The sequence below is a fragment of the Castor canadensis genome, chromosome 3, assembly GCF_047511655.1.
Source record: "Castor canadensis chromosome 3, mCasCan1.hap1v2, whole genome shotgun sequence".
In the NCBI taxonomy this organism is placed as follows: domain Eukaryota; kingdom Metazoa; phylum Chordata; class Mammalia; order Rodentia; family Castoridae; genus Castor; species Castor canadensis.
In genome coordinates, this window is record NC_133388.1 from 159,099,523 (window position 1) to 159,115,519 (window position 15,997).

Consider the following 15,997-nt stretch of genomic DNA (forward strand, 5'->3'; position numbering starts at 1 on the left):
TTGAGGAGAGACTCAAAAATGTTTATAGCTCTTGGCTCTCTCTGCTCTCTCCCTCTCCCACCTGGCAATAAAGAATCTCTCGGCCAGATGACTCCCCTCCACGTGGTCACTTTGGGGCCTATGTTTCCTTACATTTGGTGCCGTGCCTTGAGGCGGGTTTCCCCACTAATCCTGGTGGGACCCTAATTCCAATTCACCCCATGACCACCCTGAGGACGTGACTGGCCAGGACTCATCCTCCCGATCACCCTCACTTGCATCCGACACCGGACATTCTTTGGCGATTCCAGCTCTGAGAGAGCTCATGCTTTATTCGGTGACCGGAGAGTGGTTTCGTTTCCTGAAAGCCTGCCAGCACCAATCAGTGGGAGCAACCTGGAGACACAGTTGTACCTCCAGGGACACCAACCTCTCCAAAACGCCAGGATAGTTGGCTGATACCCACCATGCGGAGGTCGGAGGATTGGCTCGAGACTCTTTATGACCTATGGCTACAAGGGACCTTCATCAACTTCAGGGAAGAGGAAATCTTCATTTTTGGAGCCTAGGTGTACGCCATCATGAGGCTCAGCACCACAACATTGTTTGCCAACTAACCCTCCCTTCCCCTATGCCACCCATTGCCAGCTCGAAGAAGCCAGAGCGAACACAAACGCCCCCCTTCCTTAACAAACAAAAAAGGGAGGAATGTTGGCAATAATGGAGCCGATAGGTTTCAGTTCTTTCTGCACCCTTAAGCTTCTGTTTTCCAGGGTCACAGTCCTGCCTCAAGTCTAGCTTGAATCCTCCTTCTGCCCCAACCTCCAATCAGCATGAACCACAAGATCCTAACCAATCAGATCATGCTGAGTCCCACTAAGGGGTATTTAAGCCCCTGCCCCTCTCTCTCTCTCCCTCTCTTGGCTCTCTCTGCTCTCTCCCTCTCCCACCTGGCAATAAAGAATCTCTTGGCCAGATCACTCCTCTCCACGTGGTCACTTTGGGGCCTATATTTCCTTACAGTAACAAAATTATTTACATCAATGATTACAATTACATAAAAATATAATTACATATAAGGATGTACGTTTTACCACATCTATAAAAACACTTCATATTGTCAGAAAATGAAAAAAATTACCAAAATACACATGATCTTACTCCATTATCACTTGAAACATCCATGTAAGTCATATGATAAATAATTTAGGCAAAGGAGTATGTACCATGTAGATTCTCCTTGTATAATTTTAATTAGTTATATAGAAGGAAATACTATCCTTCAATGGACAATTGTTTGTTACAGTCCATCCTTTATGTTTATCAGATTCTGACGCTACTCATATCCTTGAGCAATTTTTACAAACCTTTACAAATTGCAGAGACGGGAGATATATAAATTCTGCCCTGGCTGATAAAAACTTTAATTATGTTCCTCCACTTAGGGAAAACAACTTGTCCATTTTCATTTTTGTCTTAAAATCCTTTTATTTCTCATACAGTTGTACTGCGTTTACTTTTCTCTTGAATAGATTATATCTGCATGGTAGAGGCAGGAATAAAGAATGAATAAATTCTTTTTATGAGTTAAAAAATGTTTATACAGTGGATCTACTTCTAATTGTCTCTTTTTAATATTTTGGCAGACATGTGCATTGCTATTGCAATTTCTCTCCTCATGATCCTCATATGTGCAATGGCGACTTACGGAGCATACAAGGTAAGCAGCTACAGTAAGATGTCAGGCCTTTTCCTCAGTTCCTTACACAAAATCCACGCAGCTCTTTATAGTAAGTGTGACGTCATTATTCCCAGCTTTCTGTAAGAATCTTTGGATAGCTCTCACTAATAATCCTAGGAAAAACCAATAAAACTACTTTTAAAATCCCAGACACATTCCCTCAGTCATTTATTAACTACTGCTTGGCATAACAGTTGCCATTACAACCTAGTTTAATGACTTTCAAATCTTCTATCTCCCTGCAGATTAGTAAAAGGCTCCTTTGAACCCAACAAAATGTTTATGATACTGAACTCATTAACATTCTGTTTTCTCATGTTTAGCAACACGCTGCCTGGATTATCCCATTCTTCTGTTACCAGATCTTCGATTTTGCCCTGAACACCTTGGTTGCAATCACTGTGCTTGTTTACCCAAACTCCATTCAGGAGTACATACGACAGCTGGTATGTGAACCTCCCAGTGACTGCTTCTTGTTATGAGGGAAAACTGGTTAAATAGGGGACATGGAGGTACAGAGCTAGACATACACACATACTAATTTGTGGATTTTTTATTCCCGTCTGAGTTCTTCATCAGAGATGTTTTTAATGTTACCTGAAAGATAAGACTTACAGTGGCCTAAGATATTTTTTGGAAAATCCTAACCTCCCTGAGCCTGAGAGAGATAAGGTGGTAGCAGCAATCGGGCATTTGATGTGCCTACCCACAGTATAATCTACTTGCTAATAATCGTATTTCGTGGAATGAAATTTGCTCAGGTGCCAGCAAAGGATAGCTTTTTGCCTCTGTTCTTGTATGGCAAAAGTGGAACTCTGCTAGGCAGTGGTTTCCAAACTTACTTGACCATAGAACCCTTTTCTTCCCCAAGTGTCACTTGGGGACTAGTTTCCTACTAAGTGTTCTTTGTGACCATATGAGCAAGTATTTATGGCTGGGTACTGGGTACTAAGAGGCTTGTAGCAGTTGGCAAGGTAGGAATACTTGTGTGCCTTTACATTTTTTCATCCATTGTTTTTAGAATTGTGACTTAAAGTTTAGCTTCTTCAATATCTTGAACTGTTTTAAGTGGCAAGAATGCTTACTCTTGGAGTTTTTTGTTTTATTTTGTTCTGTTGCAATACTGGGGATTGAATCCAGGGTCTCCTGCCTGCTACCTAAGTACTCCACTACTGAACCACCTCTCAAGTCCTTGCTAAATTGTCCAGGCTAACCTCAAACTCCATCTTCCTGTCTCAGCCTCCTGAGTAGCTGGGATTGCAGCTCTTGGAGTTTTTATAGTAGGTTTCTTCTGGTGTGAGAGTGGTGAGGCTGGGGGTATGTGATATGACAATGGGAGTGGAAAGGTGCAGTAGAAATGAGAGCAATGGAGGAACTTGGGGGAGGAAATGAGGCAAGAGAAATTTGTGATTATTATTTTAGGATTAGAACTCAGGGCTTTGCACTTGTTAGGCAAGCATTCTACCACTTAATCCACACTTCAAGTCTGAGAAGTTTGTGATCTTGATTACAGTCATCCCCTGATCCCATCACTGGTTCCTGGCAGACCCAGGACAGAAAGCCTCTAGTGTTTTACATCTTAGATAGCTCTCTGCTGGTTGTCATACTTGTTAGTAATGTCTTCTCTTTGTTTTAGAAAACAGATTCATAGTTTGGTAGACCATGGTTTCAAGGATGTTCTCATGAGGGGTTTATATGATGAGCATGTAGTAGAATTACCTCTTTGCCGAAGGACTTGTTTTTACTTAGTGATGATGACCTGGTACTGTGCTTCTAAAATCACCTTGAAGTGAGGGTACACAGTCACAGCATCACCTGTCATGCGAGTCGCTGATCATTAAGGAGGCATGAAGATGAACCAGTGGCAGCCCTGTGGCTGTTTGATTAGATTTTTGTGCCATATTCTATAGACTGCAGAGATTTATAAAGCACACAGAACTTGCTACGTGAGCAGGCTTGGAGAAGACTGAAGAAAGCTACAAAGACTTCTTTTTGTGTCAACATTGTCATTTGGTTTAGAGCCATCAATGGTACAGTGATGATGCTGATAGTAATTACAATGTCCTTAAAAAAAATCACTCACTTTTATTTTTAATAGTTGTAAACCAAATAATACAAGTGAATATCTTCTGTATATTTTTCCTAAAGATCAGTTTGAGCTGGGCATGGTGACACATGACGAGGATTATGAGTTAAAGGCCAGCTGAGACCCTGTCTCAAGAAAAAAAGATCATCAGTCTGGGCTGTAATAGCAAGGCCTCCACATTATCAGCATTGCTTAAGAGACACTAATTAATGGGAATATTGAAGTGTCTTGATATTGAGGCCCCTGTTGATAGAAATAGAGTGAGAGAGAAGCTATTTTCTGAGAAGGCTGCAGGCAAATCCCATTTAATTCTAATGTTTGTTTTTCTGTTCATATGGAGTCCTATAAAAACACATTTGAAATGAGTTATGCATGTGTTTTTGTAGATCTCAACTGTATATACAACCCATGTCCACTTTTTTGGGGTAAAAGTATCAAGCTCTTTCGTGTAAAGGATCACACACTTCCACTTTAATCCCATTCTCTTCCTGTACTGGGGATTGTGCATGCCAGGCCAGGGCTGTACCACTGAGCTACCTCTTACTTAGCCCTTTGCTTAATCAGACACAGAAACAATAGGACTTTTCGTAGGTCTTGGGAACCACATCAGGTTATTTTACGCTTGTCTTTTTAAGATCAGCACTACAAAACAAAACAAAACAAAACAAAAAACAAGCTCCGAGATAAAGGACTATTTTCATGAACTGATCATAAAAAACACCTGGATTTTATTTCTTAGCTATTTTATCCATGGTAAAGATTTGAAAGCCATTATGTGGCATTCACCCTGAGAACTAGGAGCCAGGCACATGAATTACTGGTTTTCTCCATGTTCTTTGACATTGAAAGCTCTGTGTTGCTCATGCAAAATGCAAACATACAGAATTTGGTGGTGAAAAAGATTTGAAAGGTGACATGGCACACTGGGTTGCCTTGTATTACGTTGACCCAGGCCAGTCACTTAGGCATTGATCATGCTATGTGGGTGTGACTAGGGGAAGTCCTTTCATTCCCACTAATCATCGCAGACTCTGATCCTCCTAAAAGATTTCCTTTTGACCTGACAGTATGCCCATATAGTCAGATGGCAGAACTTTATTTTTGTGGTGGTGGAGATCAAGCATAGGTTCCTCAAACCATGATAAACATGTTCTAGTGCTGAGTCACACCTCAACCCCTGATTATTATTTTAAAATTCTGTAAATTTCTGCTGAAGTAACATCATCAAAACTACCCTTATAAGATACCAGAGTCAACCCTTTGTCCTGCACACACCATTTATACAGTCCAGAATTTGTAAAAATCCAAATACAAAAATAAATAAATAAATCCAAATACCAGAGGTATTTAGTATTTCTGGATACAGACCACTGACTTCTAACTTCATATAATGAGAGGGTAAACTGATGTTTTCAGGTCTGACTCATGACTCTTTCTGGAATTACTGCCTAAATTATGAACAGACTGGTCTCTCCCTATCACACCTTCTGAGGCCTTTTCATAAGTAGATGTAGATGAAAATTTTGTGCTGGTCCTAAGTAATAGCTGTCTGTTTTAACCAATTTCTTCCTGATAAGCATATCTAATGGCTGCCTAAGGAATTATCTTGAATAATTAGTGAAATTTGCTAATAAGGTCCCTTTCTTTTTCAGCCTCCTGATTTTCCCTACAAAGATGAAATAATGTCAGTGAATCCTACCTGTTTGGTACTTATTATTCTTCTGTTTATCAGCATTATCTTGACATTTAAGGTGAGCATGACGTTTTCTTTCTTTCTCTCTTTTTTTTTTTGAACTTAGGGCCTCACATGAGCCAGGCATGCACTGTGCCACTTGAGACACTCCTCCCGCCCTGCATAAAGATCTTATAGTTTAAATATTAAATGTATTCCTGAATGCCTAAGAAATAAACAAACGAGTCAGTTCATTGTTTGAACTGCTCTTTAATTTCCCTAACATTGCAATTTCTTCTCTTATCTAATTAGATAAACACTAACTAGAATTCTACAGGCCAATCAAGGGTTATTCCAAAATATGGGAATAAATTAATGTTATATATTACATAGTATATAATGTACTGCAATATGCACTACAATGTCATTCTTTTGTTACTTGTTTTTAAAATAAATATTCTGCACTGTTGTATCAATCCATTTTATGAGTATAATTATTTAATAAATTACCTGTTGTTGGAATGGAGGTGGTGTCTGCTTTTTCTCTTTATCAGCAGTGCTACAATGATAAACACATGTAGTTCCTTGATTATGTATGTGTGTGGGGGGGTGATGGGATGGGTACCCAGGTTATTGTGCATGCTAGGTAAGTTCTTTACTACTGAGCTATACTTCCAGCCTAAGATATGCTTTCTTAAGGTCAGAGGGCACGCACAGTTTGAAGGCCTTTAACAGGTTGTCAGATTGATCCCCCAAAAAGTTAAACAACTTGTTGCTTCATTAGCAGTGTCCCCATACTCTTGTAAATCATGTACTCCCTGTTTTTATCAATCTCATTGTCAGTACTTCGTTATAATTTGCCTTTATTTTGGGATAAAATTACCCTATTCTTCAAAAAACAGACCACAGTAAGCTTAAGGAAACTGCAGTTAGGGAGAAAAGTAATTTTAAACAAGTAATATGATAAAGAAAAGACAGAAAATGCTAAGAAGGAGAGTTGGAAGAGTGAGAGTAATGGAGGGGATGAACCAAACCGGAGTACAATGTATGTATATATGGAAATGTTACAATGAAACCCCCTGTATACCTATCATATACTAATAATTTAAAAAAAAATGAAAAGATAGAAAATGATTCATTGTGTATCAGTTGGAAGTGTGGAGGTGTACCTCAGTGGTAGAATGTGTGCATGGCATGCTCAAGGCATGGGTTGGATCCCCAGCACCAAGAAAAAAGAAAAAAATCAAGTCAGTTTTCCCCATAACATCACTCTGGACCTTTTTGATAGTGCATGTGTACTTTAATAGTCAAAGATTTGGGTGAATTTTATACATAGATGTTGGGATTTACTGCTTGGCAATTCTCACTCCTCCCTCCAACTTTCTGGCTCCCAGTATTGTCTTCTTACCTCCAAGCTTCTGAGGCTCGGGTTCCATGTTAAATCAAGCTATGTGTGGAGTTGATAACATTCCTGTGAAAGGCCACAGACTGACGTCTCTGCAGCTTTTCATTCACGGACAGATTTTTACCTCTGTCTGCTTTTCATCACTGCATGCCATAAAATTGTGTGTATTTATTTCAGATTTTATAATTTTTACTGCAGGAAAGAAATGTTGTGTGACTAAGCTACCTTTACTATTACCAAAAGGTAGAACTTCCCAGTTCACTTTAAAAAGTCATTTTTGATTTTGTAGATATTGTCATTTGTATTAGAAATGTTCACTTTAGTATTGAATTAGAGGACCTAGGCTGACTTCTGTTACTGCTGCTTCTGGCTGTGTGGCCAGGGCCTCAGAATCTTCATTTACTAAATAGCAATAATAATTAATAAAACATCCTACTGGGTGATTGTGAGATTTAAGTAAGATGATAGATGGGAAGGTACATCCTTTATTCATTCATTCATTTAGTCCATGAATACAGTAGTCTCAGTTATCCAAGGTTTCCCATCCTGTGGTATTAGTTACCTACAGTTGAGCACAGTCCAAAAATGTTAAATGGAAAAATTCTGTATTTTCAGAGGTGGGGGAGTGGGGTAGGCAGAGAGAATATACACATTTACATACCCTTTATTACAGTATATTTTTATAATTATTTTATTATAAGTTCTGTACTGGGCCTAATTTATAAATCAAATTTTATCATAGATAATATCTCTATAGGGGAAAGCATAGGGCACGTACAGGGTTCAGTACTGTCCATGGTTTTAGACATCCACTAGGGGTCTTGGAGTGTATCACCTCAGGACAAGGGACAGCTGTACTCTGTTGTGGGTATTGGGGTTTGGTAGTGAGTAAGAAAAGTCCCTGCCCTGTGGTACTTTTATAAATGGACAAACATGGATATCAATTACAATAATTGTCTCATAAAAGGCATCATATAAATTGTTCATAGTACTGTCTTCAACTTGATGGAGATAAATATTTATTTGCTTACATCTCTTATCTCCTCACCTGACTACATTGCATTTCTTTGAGAATGTGGTCTGTGCCTTCATTTTTAGATCCCTCTTAGCAAGAAGCTGATGCTTTACACCTGGAAAGTATTATTAACATTAATAATAATTATAATTAATTATTATTTTAATACAAGTATGGTGGTGTGGTTTCACATCGCAGTTTATTGGGTTAGATATAACAGGCGGAGGTCTTTCTCCTACTTGCATGCACAGTGAGTTAACCTGTGGTATTTCCTGGGGGCTTTGGGAGTGCTGACTGTGGATTGTGGAAGTCTCAAGACACCAAGTACTTCACATTTGTCTGTTGGTAAGCTTCTCAGTTACAGATTTGTTGCTTTAAAGGCCTCACATCTGAAAGAGTTTTTGTATTAAGAAATTCACTGTTCACTGCTAAAGTATTGGATGAATGATCATTTTACTTGGCACATAATTAATATATTTAAGCATTCACTATCTGTTTGCATTGAAATTCTTAACAAAGGGCTTTTCTTCTCCAGTAAAAAAGGGTAACATTGCAGACTAAACAGAAATTTTGAATAAGTTAAATATTTTGTGTACATTGTTCTAAAAAAATATGCCTTTCCATTTTTCTTTCTTATTATTGATCTGTGCTTTCAGAATATTGTCATTCAAGAAGCATTTTATAAAATAGTGTTAAGCATTTTTATTTTAATATCATTACAAAAGTTAAATGCAGAGCTGGATGGGGTTAGGCACACCTATAGTCCCAGTACCTGGGAGGCTGAGGCAGGATTGCGAGTTTGAGGTCAGCTTGGGCTATACTGCTGAGGCCCTGTCTTGAAAAACAAATAAAAAGTTAAATCAAGAAATAATCAGCATCAAATATGGCTGTAGCTTAAGGTAGTATTCTGAGTATTTGACAAGTAATTTTACCTCTTTTTTACCTAAATGTCTTTCGTACAAAACATTTACTAATGTATAAGAAACATCACAAAATTCACCCCATTTAGTGTACAAATTTAGTGGGTTTTAATATATTTACAGAATTGTGCAGTCATAGCTCTGTGGTTGCACAAGGTAATTTTAGAATTTCCGTATCAGTTGGCATTCAGTCTTACTCCATTCCTAACTCCTGGCAGTCAGTCACTAAGCTACTTTTTGTCTGTATAGATTTGCCCATTCTGGACATTTCATATCAATACAGGCATATAATAGGTGGTTCTTTGTGACTGACTTCTTTTACTCAGCATCTTTTCAGGATTCCTTTATGGTGTTCCCATGTATCAGTTTTCTCCTCTCTTGTGGTATATGTATCCATCAGTTCATAGACATTTGTGTTGCTTCTACTTTTGGGCTATTAGGAATAAGGCTGCTCTGCACATTAATGTACACAGTTGGAGTGTATGTATGTTTTCATTTAAATTCCTTGGATATATGCCTAGGGATGGAATTGCTGGGTCATATGGCAACTCAGTCTAACCTTTTAAGGATCTGCCAGACTTTTCCAAAGTGTCTGTACCATTTTACATTCTCACCAGTTCCTCTGTGTTTAAACTTGTTTTAATTGAAAGATTTTAAAGCTAGGAAGAAATTTTGAAATAACTTAGTTCTAATCCAGATGATTGCAATGAAAGTGCAGAGAATTCAAGATTTAAACATCTTCCATGAACTTGTGCTTTAGCTCTAGCACTTCTGGACATTAATTTTAAGTATATTCTTTGGATATTTCATTTTGAAAAATGAAATATTTTAGTGAATTTTATGGACTATGAAGTAAATTAATATGTTGTGAATCCTTTTTTTTAATTGACTTGTTTAATAAAATCATAATCATGTGGGGTGACTGAGGTAGGAATACGGTTAAGTTTGAATCAGCCTGTCTCAGCACCTCACACCCCAAAAAGTATTGCCAAAAAAAAGCAGGAAAAGAGCAGTAATAATTGGGTTAATAATACATTTGATCTGTGAATTTGGAGACATTAAATGTTTGTAGTGATTGTTCCTTCTAACTGCCTTTTCTTAGCGATACCTTGTTCTACACTCAGTCCTTCCCTCCCTAACCTCATCTGCTCCCACAGGTGCACAGTGTGATTGAGTGAGACTACAGAATAAACCCTTGCTAGAAAGTTACTGTGCTCAACATTTGCGGTTTTAAAGTAGAGCTAACGTGCATTTAGATTATGTGAATAAAAATTTTATAGGATAGCTTTATGTATTAAATTGTCTGCGGTTTGAAAATTAAAAATCCAATGTCCATTACTTAATTTCAGGGTTACTTGATTAGCTGTGTTTGGAACTGTTACCGATACATCAATGGCAGGAGCTCCTCTGATGTTCTGGTTTATGTTACCAGCAATGACACTACGGTAGGTGTGATGTCACTTGAGGTGAGATCTCACCATTTATTATATGATGTTTACTAATATTTCTAGTGTTTGCTACTTCTAATTGTTGAAACATATTCCTCATCTGGTTAGTCCCCATAGTTAAATGTATTTCATTTTCTTTACAGATTGTTAAAATCTAGATAACTCAACTTGTGGGGTTTTTTTTTTTAAATATTACAGGTAGTCTTAGTATTTTGTTGCGGTGACAAATGCTTGAGAGAAACAATTTAAAAGGAATTTAAAAGGAGGAAAGAAAGATTTATTTTGGCCTGAATTTCAGAGGTTTCATTCTATGGTTGACTTCCTACATTATTATGGCCCTATGGTGAGATACTATATAATGGCAATAGGAACATAGGGTGGAAGGAGGCTGCTCACCTGAGCAAAAACAGAAACCTAGATACAAGATATAACCCTTAAGGACATGCCCCCAGTGACCTATTTCCTCTAAATGGGCCCCAGTTATAAAAGTTTCCATTGCTGTCCAAAACCTCTAGTATTTCATATAACATGTACGGTTCAACCCTTTAAAGAATTCCTCTTGGATCAGTAAATCTCTTTAGATAATTAAGTATTTAAAATTACTATAATTTTGTTAAAATAACTGACTCAAGAATTTTTTTTTTCTCTGTGTTAATATTTAGTTATCAATAAATTAATTTTTTGCTTTGAAAAAAAAAATCTTGTGAGTACAGTTACTGTCCTGTTGAACAAATGAAAAACCTAAACAGAGTTTGAGGTTTTGAGTTTGAGGAACCAAAAAAGTTGTTAAATGAACAAGATATATCAGAACCTCATCCTGAATTTGTTGGTGTGTAGGGCTCAAATCTTTTAGAAGCATGTCTTTTTCTGATATACCTTTCATCGTGGCTTTTTTCCCCTGTAGAAATTTTATAGAAGCTGTGGTTAGAGAATTTAAGAAAACCATAAGGAGGTTCCTAAAATATGTCCTACAGTCTTCTAGAGAAAAATTTTTATTTTTCCTCTTTGAAAGAAATAAAATAGGCATGTAGTAACAGGTAAGTTTTATTTAGGCTTACTTCTAAAAATTATCAAAATGGTTGTACTTTTCAGCTGAACATCCCCAGCTGTTCTACCAACAGGCTACTTCTCAGAAAGACTTGCAGCTGGGCAGCGGTTCCTGTTCACTAGCATTTGGGGCCCAGGCGTGGTACTAACTATGACTGACTATTCCCTGCCACTTTGACTATTAGTCACTAGGAGATGCTTGATGGTAGTTGTTGGTCATCTTTCCCTTAATCTTTCTGTATTCCATGTCAGCTTGCTATTTTTAAGATGAGGATCTTGAGTTTGAAGCCAGCCTGTTTTACATAATGTGATCCTGTCAAAACTCAGAAAGAGAGAGCCAGAGAGAGCTGTCCTTCATTATCCTTGGCTACTCATTGGTTCTCTTGATAAGGATAACTATATTTGGTTTTGTTCTCTTTGTCAGTTTTCAAAATAACAAGTTGGTCCATCACTTTCTAGTAGTGACCAATGACTGTTTTTAATAAGTGAATAAATATGTTTTAAAATAAAGAGCTGAGGACGTCCAATTGAAAAGTATAATAAATTTTGCATAAGTAAGCCTATTTTATGCCTGTTTTATGTTTTTCAAAGGAGAAAATTAAGTTTGCTATAAACAGCCAGTATATTACATTAATGTGATTAATGCTCAAATTGTAGCGTCTTTGGCTACCTGGACCCTCATTAAGATAGCTTCTGAGTCTGTTGTCTTTGATGGCTTCCTTGCTGTCTGGTATGACAGTATGTCCTAGGCTCACCTTACACATTATTTACCCTAGAGCTGGAATCAGCCAGTTCTCTAGGGAGCCCTACCTAGTTTTGGTGGTAAAAGTTATGTGGAGACCATAATCTAGATACCTGAATTTTTATTGCTGAAGGACTTTTTTTTTTTGACAAGAACTAGAGGAGTTAATGTTAGCATCTTAAGAAAATCAAGCATGCTGAATCGTCCTTGGAGATCCTATATGGAGACTGAAATGATCAAGTTTTGTTATTTTTCCCTTATGTCATGGCTATGTTAAAAATCTTGCTGTACATAATAACATGTGTTTCTCTTTTGTACATATCTTTGTCGGACATCCACACTGACTTAATAACATGTCATGCCTATCTTTCACTTCCTATCATATATTAGGCTAGATGGCTCTTCTAGGTTAAGTAGATTTCATGTTGACCTCTATGGAAAGCTGCTGGGGCCTTTGTTGGTAAAAATAAATGTGCTTTTCTTTCTTCCTTTTCTAAAACAGTACACATGCTGCTGTCCAGATCCATGTGTTTCCAAATTTTGCTCAGAGGGAGGACAGATAAGAATTATTAGATACTAGAGATCATTCTCAGGGTTGATCTTTATAGTTTTCCAAGTAAAACAAAACAGAAACTTTGAAGAAAGGCAGAAAGTTACAAAGTCTTAGGCATAATGCCTTAGGTTCTTCCTTTGGGACCTTTAAGCCATGAAAAGAAATACCAGCTATTCAATTTATTAAGTAGATGCATCCAAATGACTTACTAGTAGTAGTCTGTGCAGTATGTTAGAGGTGTTGCTGTGTTTCCTTTGAGAATTTAAAATATTCAAGGTGCCCCTTTGAGTCACTGCAGCTCCCTGGAGCGGCACTGTTGGTGCCTTAAGAGCTGCATCCTCCCTTAGAACAGTGTTGTGAAAGTCATGTTATATAATAGCATATCCCTCCCTACTGTCATCACAGTGTGTCCTCAAGAGGAAACAGATCTTATAGAAACAGATCTCTTTCATATTAAGCCTTATTCAAGTTGAGATTTTAAAAACTATTTTAATTTGTACAACCTGGTTTTGCTAATACTAAGACTGGTACCCATAATATATGTTATTAAATGTGAAAGTAGGGAATCCAATTTCTGTGGAATTGGGGTACTTTAAGTCAGTGAGATTTGTATTTGGCCAAAATTATGCCTGAAATTCTGATTCTAGTTAAAAGAATTGTAGTCTTGGGTACTGTGAAAATTCTTAACTATTTAGGAATAGACAGGAAAATTTTAAACTTCACGGAATCTGTTATGCCATGTCATAGTGTAGATGCCAATCTAGATAAACATTATACAAGTTTATTATTTTGCCTTCAGAAAGTATTTTGCTATAAGGGGCTGTCTTTTGAGTCTGACAGCTTGAAAAATAGTTAGAGAAAAAGTCAGTAGCTTTGATGAAGTGAAGTCCATCTTCCTGCTAGCCATTTCCCAATAGGTTATCTGAGGTACTGGAGATGAATTAAGTCTGATCTTGGATGTCAAAAAACCACAAACAACTTATAAGTTACAGGAGGTTTTGGGGTAGCATTTATAATGGTCTCAATGACTGTCAAAAATTGTGCACAAAAATGCCCACTGTTTTTCCCTCCAGCTACTTAAAAGTCAGGTTGATGGTTACTTACTAGTTCAAATTGGATGTGATTAGAAATAAGTTCTTGGCTAAGTAACTTTGAGTTCTATGTATTTTTCCCCACTATGTAGAGAGATGAAAGAGAGCAGGGAGTGACCAAATGGGTAGCAAGAGAGATTTTTAGTTGGATTTGAGGTTCATTCATCCCTGAGAAACTAGAATGTTGCTGAGCTGAATATACAGTCATCATTTTGCAGGTTCTTCAGAAAAGTCATAGCCAACTTTCTGCAAAGGTTTGAGGAAAAGTTTGCTTATAGAGCAGTTAGTGGGCTACCTTCTAAGGATGTCTTTCAGTTCTGGATGTAGCATAGCCCTGGGCATGAGAACACCTTTCCCAACAAAACAAATTTCACATTGTCATCTGCCTAAATGAACCAGAGGGTTCAGGAGGCCATGAGAGGAGGGGTGAGAAGAGTCTCTTTATGTACCAGACTAGAGGAGTAAGAACTTCTGTGGGGTTTGAGACTCTAGCCTGTGATTTACTAGATATGAAGCTTCTGGTCTATTCAGTAATGTAAAAGATCAGTCTTATTTGTAGTATCTCAATTTTAGGTATCTCTTTTTCCTTGTGAGTTTCTTCTACCTCCTGTTTTAATTTTAAAGATCAAGCCAAATGTGAAAGGTTAGTAAACACTTCGTAAAATCTCAGTTGAGCTGAGGGTGCTGCTGGGAGGCTAATTCCACCATTGAGGTTCTAGAGGTGAAAGTCTGGTCCAGGGCAGTCATAGGGGGAAGAGGGGAAGGATTTGAGAGATCCAAAAGAAAGGGCAGTCGTTAAGGGGACCTGGGGTGATATGATGCTCCAGTATCTCTCCTTGAAAGTTATCTGGCCCTACACCTTTCATGTCCTCAGTCATGTACGAACTTGTGTCATCCATCTTTGAGCTGGGTGAGTCCAGTGATGTTCTGCTCTCCTATGCATCTGCTACACCTCCTTGCTTGGGACCAGTTTCTTCCCAAACACTTGTGTAGTAGTTGCCATCTGCCTGGCTCTGTGCTAAGTGCTTTCCATAGATTAACTCAGTCTCTCAGGATACCCTGAAGTAGGTCCTAATGTTAGTCAGCTCTCCATCACTACAATGAAATTCCTGAGATAATCAACTTAAAAAGAAAAGGTTTATTTTGGCTCACAGTTTTGGAGTTTCTAGTTCAAGATTGGAAGGTCACATTGCTTTTGGCTTTTGGTAGGCCTAATGAGTGACAATGGCAGGGTGTGCCTGGCAGAGCATAACTGCTCACCTCATGACCGGGAAGTGGAAGAGGAAAGGGCTGGGTCCTACAAGCCCTTCAAGGACCTCCCGTTGTGCCCCAGCTCCCCATGGTGTCATGATGGGGACCACCCTTTCACACATGGAACTTTGGGGGATTTGTCCAAAGTTTCAGTAATGTCTATGTTACAAAAGAAGAAATTGAGGCACCACATGGGTAACTTGCCAAGATGACAAAGCTCCCTTTTTTCTTTTAATAGGAGTTGTGGTTTTCAGGATTTCAACAGATAGAATTGTGATTGTAGACTTTTAGGAATTTTTATCTTTTGAGATTTAAACATTGGGTATTAGGACATTTTTGGAATTGTGTTTTTTGAGATTATGGTCAGCACTGACTGAGAGGAAAGGTGGGAGAAAGAAAAGGTTAAAAGCAAACTTGCTGGTCCTTTCTATAACTCAACTCCTGTCTTCCTGGTCTGTCATGTGTGCACATGGCTTCTACATACCTGTTGCTTGTAATATAAAAGCATCATGGGCGAGATTGGACTAGGTGCTCCCTGAAATTGCCTCTGGGGAATGTAATATAGCTCCATTGTGCATGTTACTAACTTGGCTCATATTTCTTTCCTTCTGCATAGTGTTCTTCTATTCATATAATACAGTGATTTTTAAGTGTTCTGTTTTGCTGGAAATTATAATAGAACTCAGTTTCTTACTTAATCACACATGCCCCAGATACAGAGTCTATATTGATTTTACTGTAAGGACAGATGAAGTGTTGAATTTTATTTTAGTTTCTTTACATTCTAGGAAGGGTTTCTGTGAACGTATATTAAGGAAGTAAGAAATATATAAAATTTTCATACTGCATTGTTTTCAATAACAAAAACTTCTAACTTAATTGTCTAATAGGGAGTGATTTGGTTAATTAAGGGTATATCCACTAGGGTAATATGTCTTCATTGTCATTAAAATTATTACAGGCAATGTAACAGCAGAAGGGCTTAATAATGTTTTAAAAACAGAATATAGAAGTTTGAATTGTGCTTACAGATATGAAGAAACAAAA

At 37.8% G+C, this 15,997-nt stretch overlaps 1 protein-coding gene across 1 annotated transcript in view; it reads left to right on the forward strand.

Moving 5' to 3' along the window:
• Laptm4b (lysosomal protein transmembrane 4 beta) overlaps window positions 1–15,997 on the forward strand; it is a 63,141-nt gene that overhangs the window by 35,319 nt on the left and 11,825 nt on the right. Inside the window, exons 3-6 of the mRNA XM_020177555.2 lie at window positions 1,626–1,699; window positions 2,044–2,166; window positions 5,459–5,557; window positions 10,168–10,263. Coding sequence (XP_020033144.2) covers window positions 1,626–1,699; window positions 2,044–2,166; window positions 5,459–5,557; window positions 10,168–10,263 — 392 coding nt within the window. The remainder of the gene's footprint in view (window positions 1–1,625; window positions 1,700–2,043; window positions 2,167–5,458; window positions 5,558–10,167; window positions 10,264–15,997) is intronic.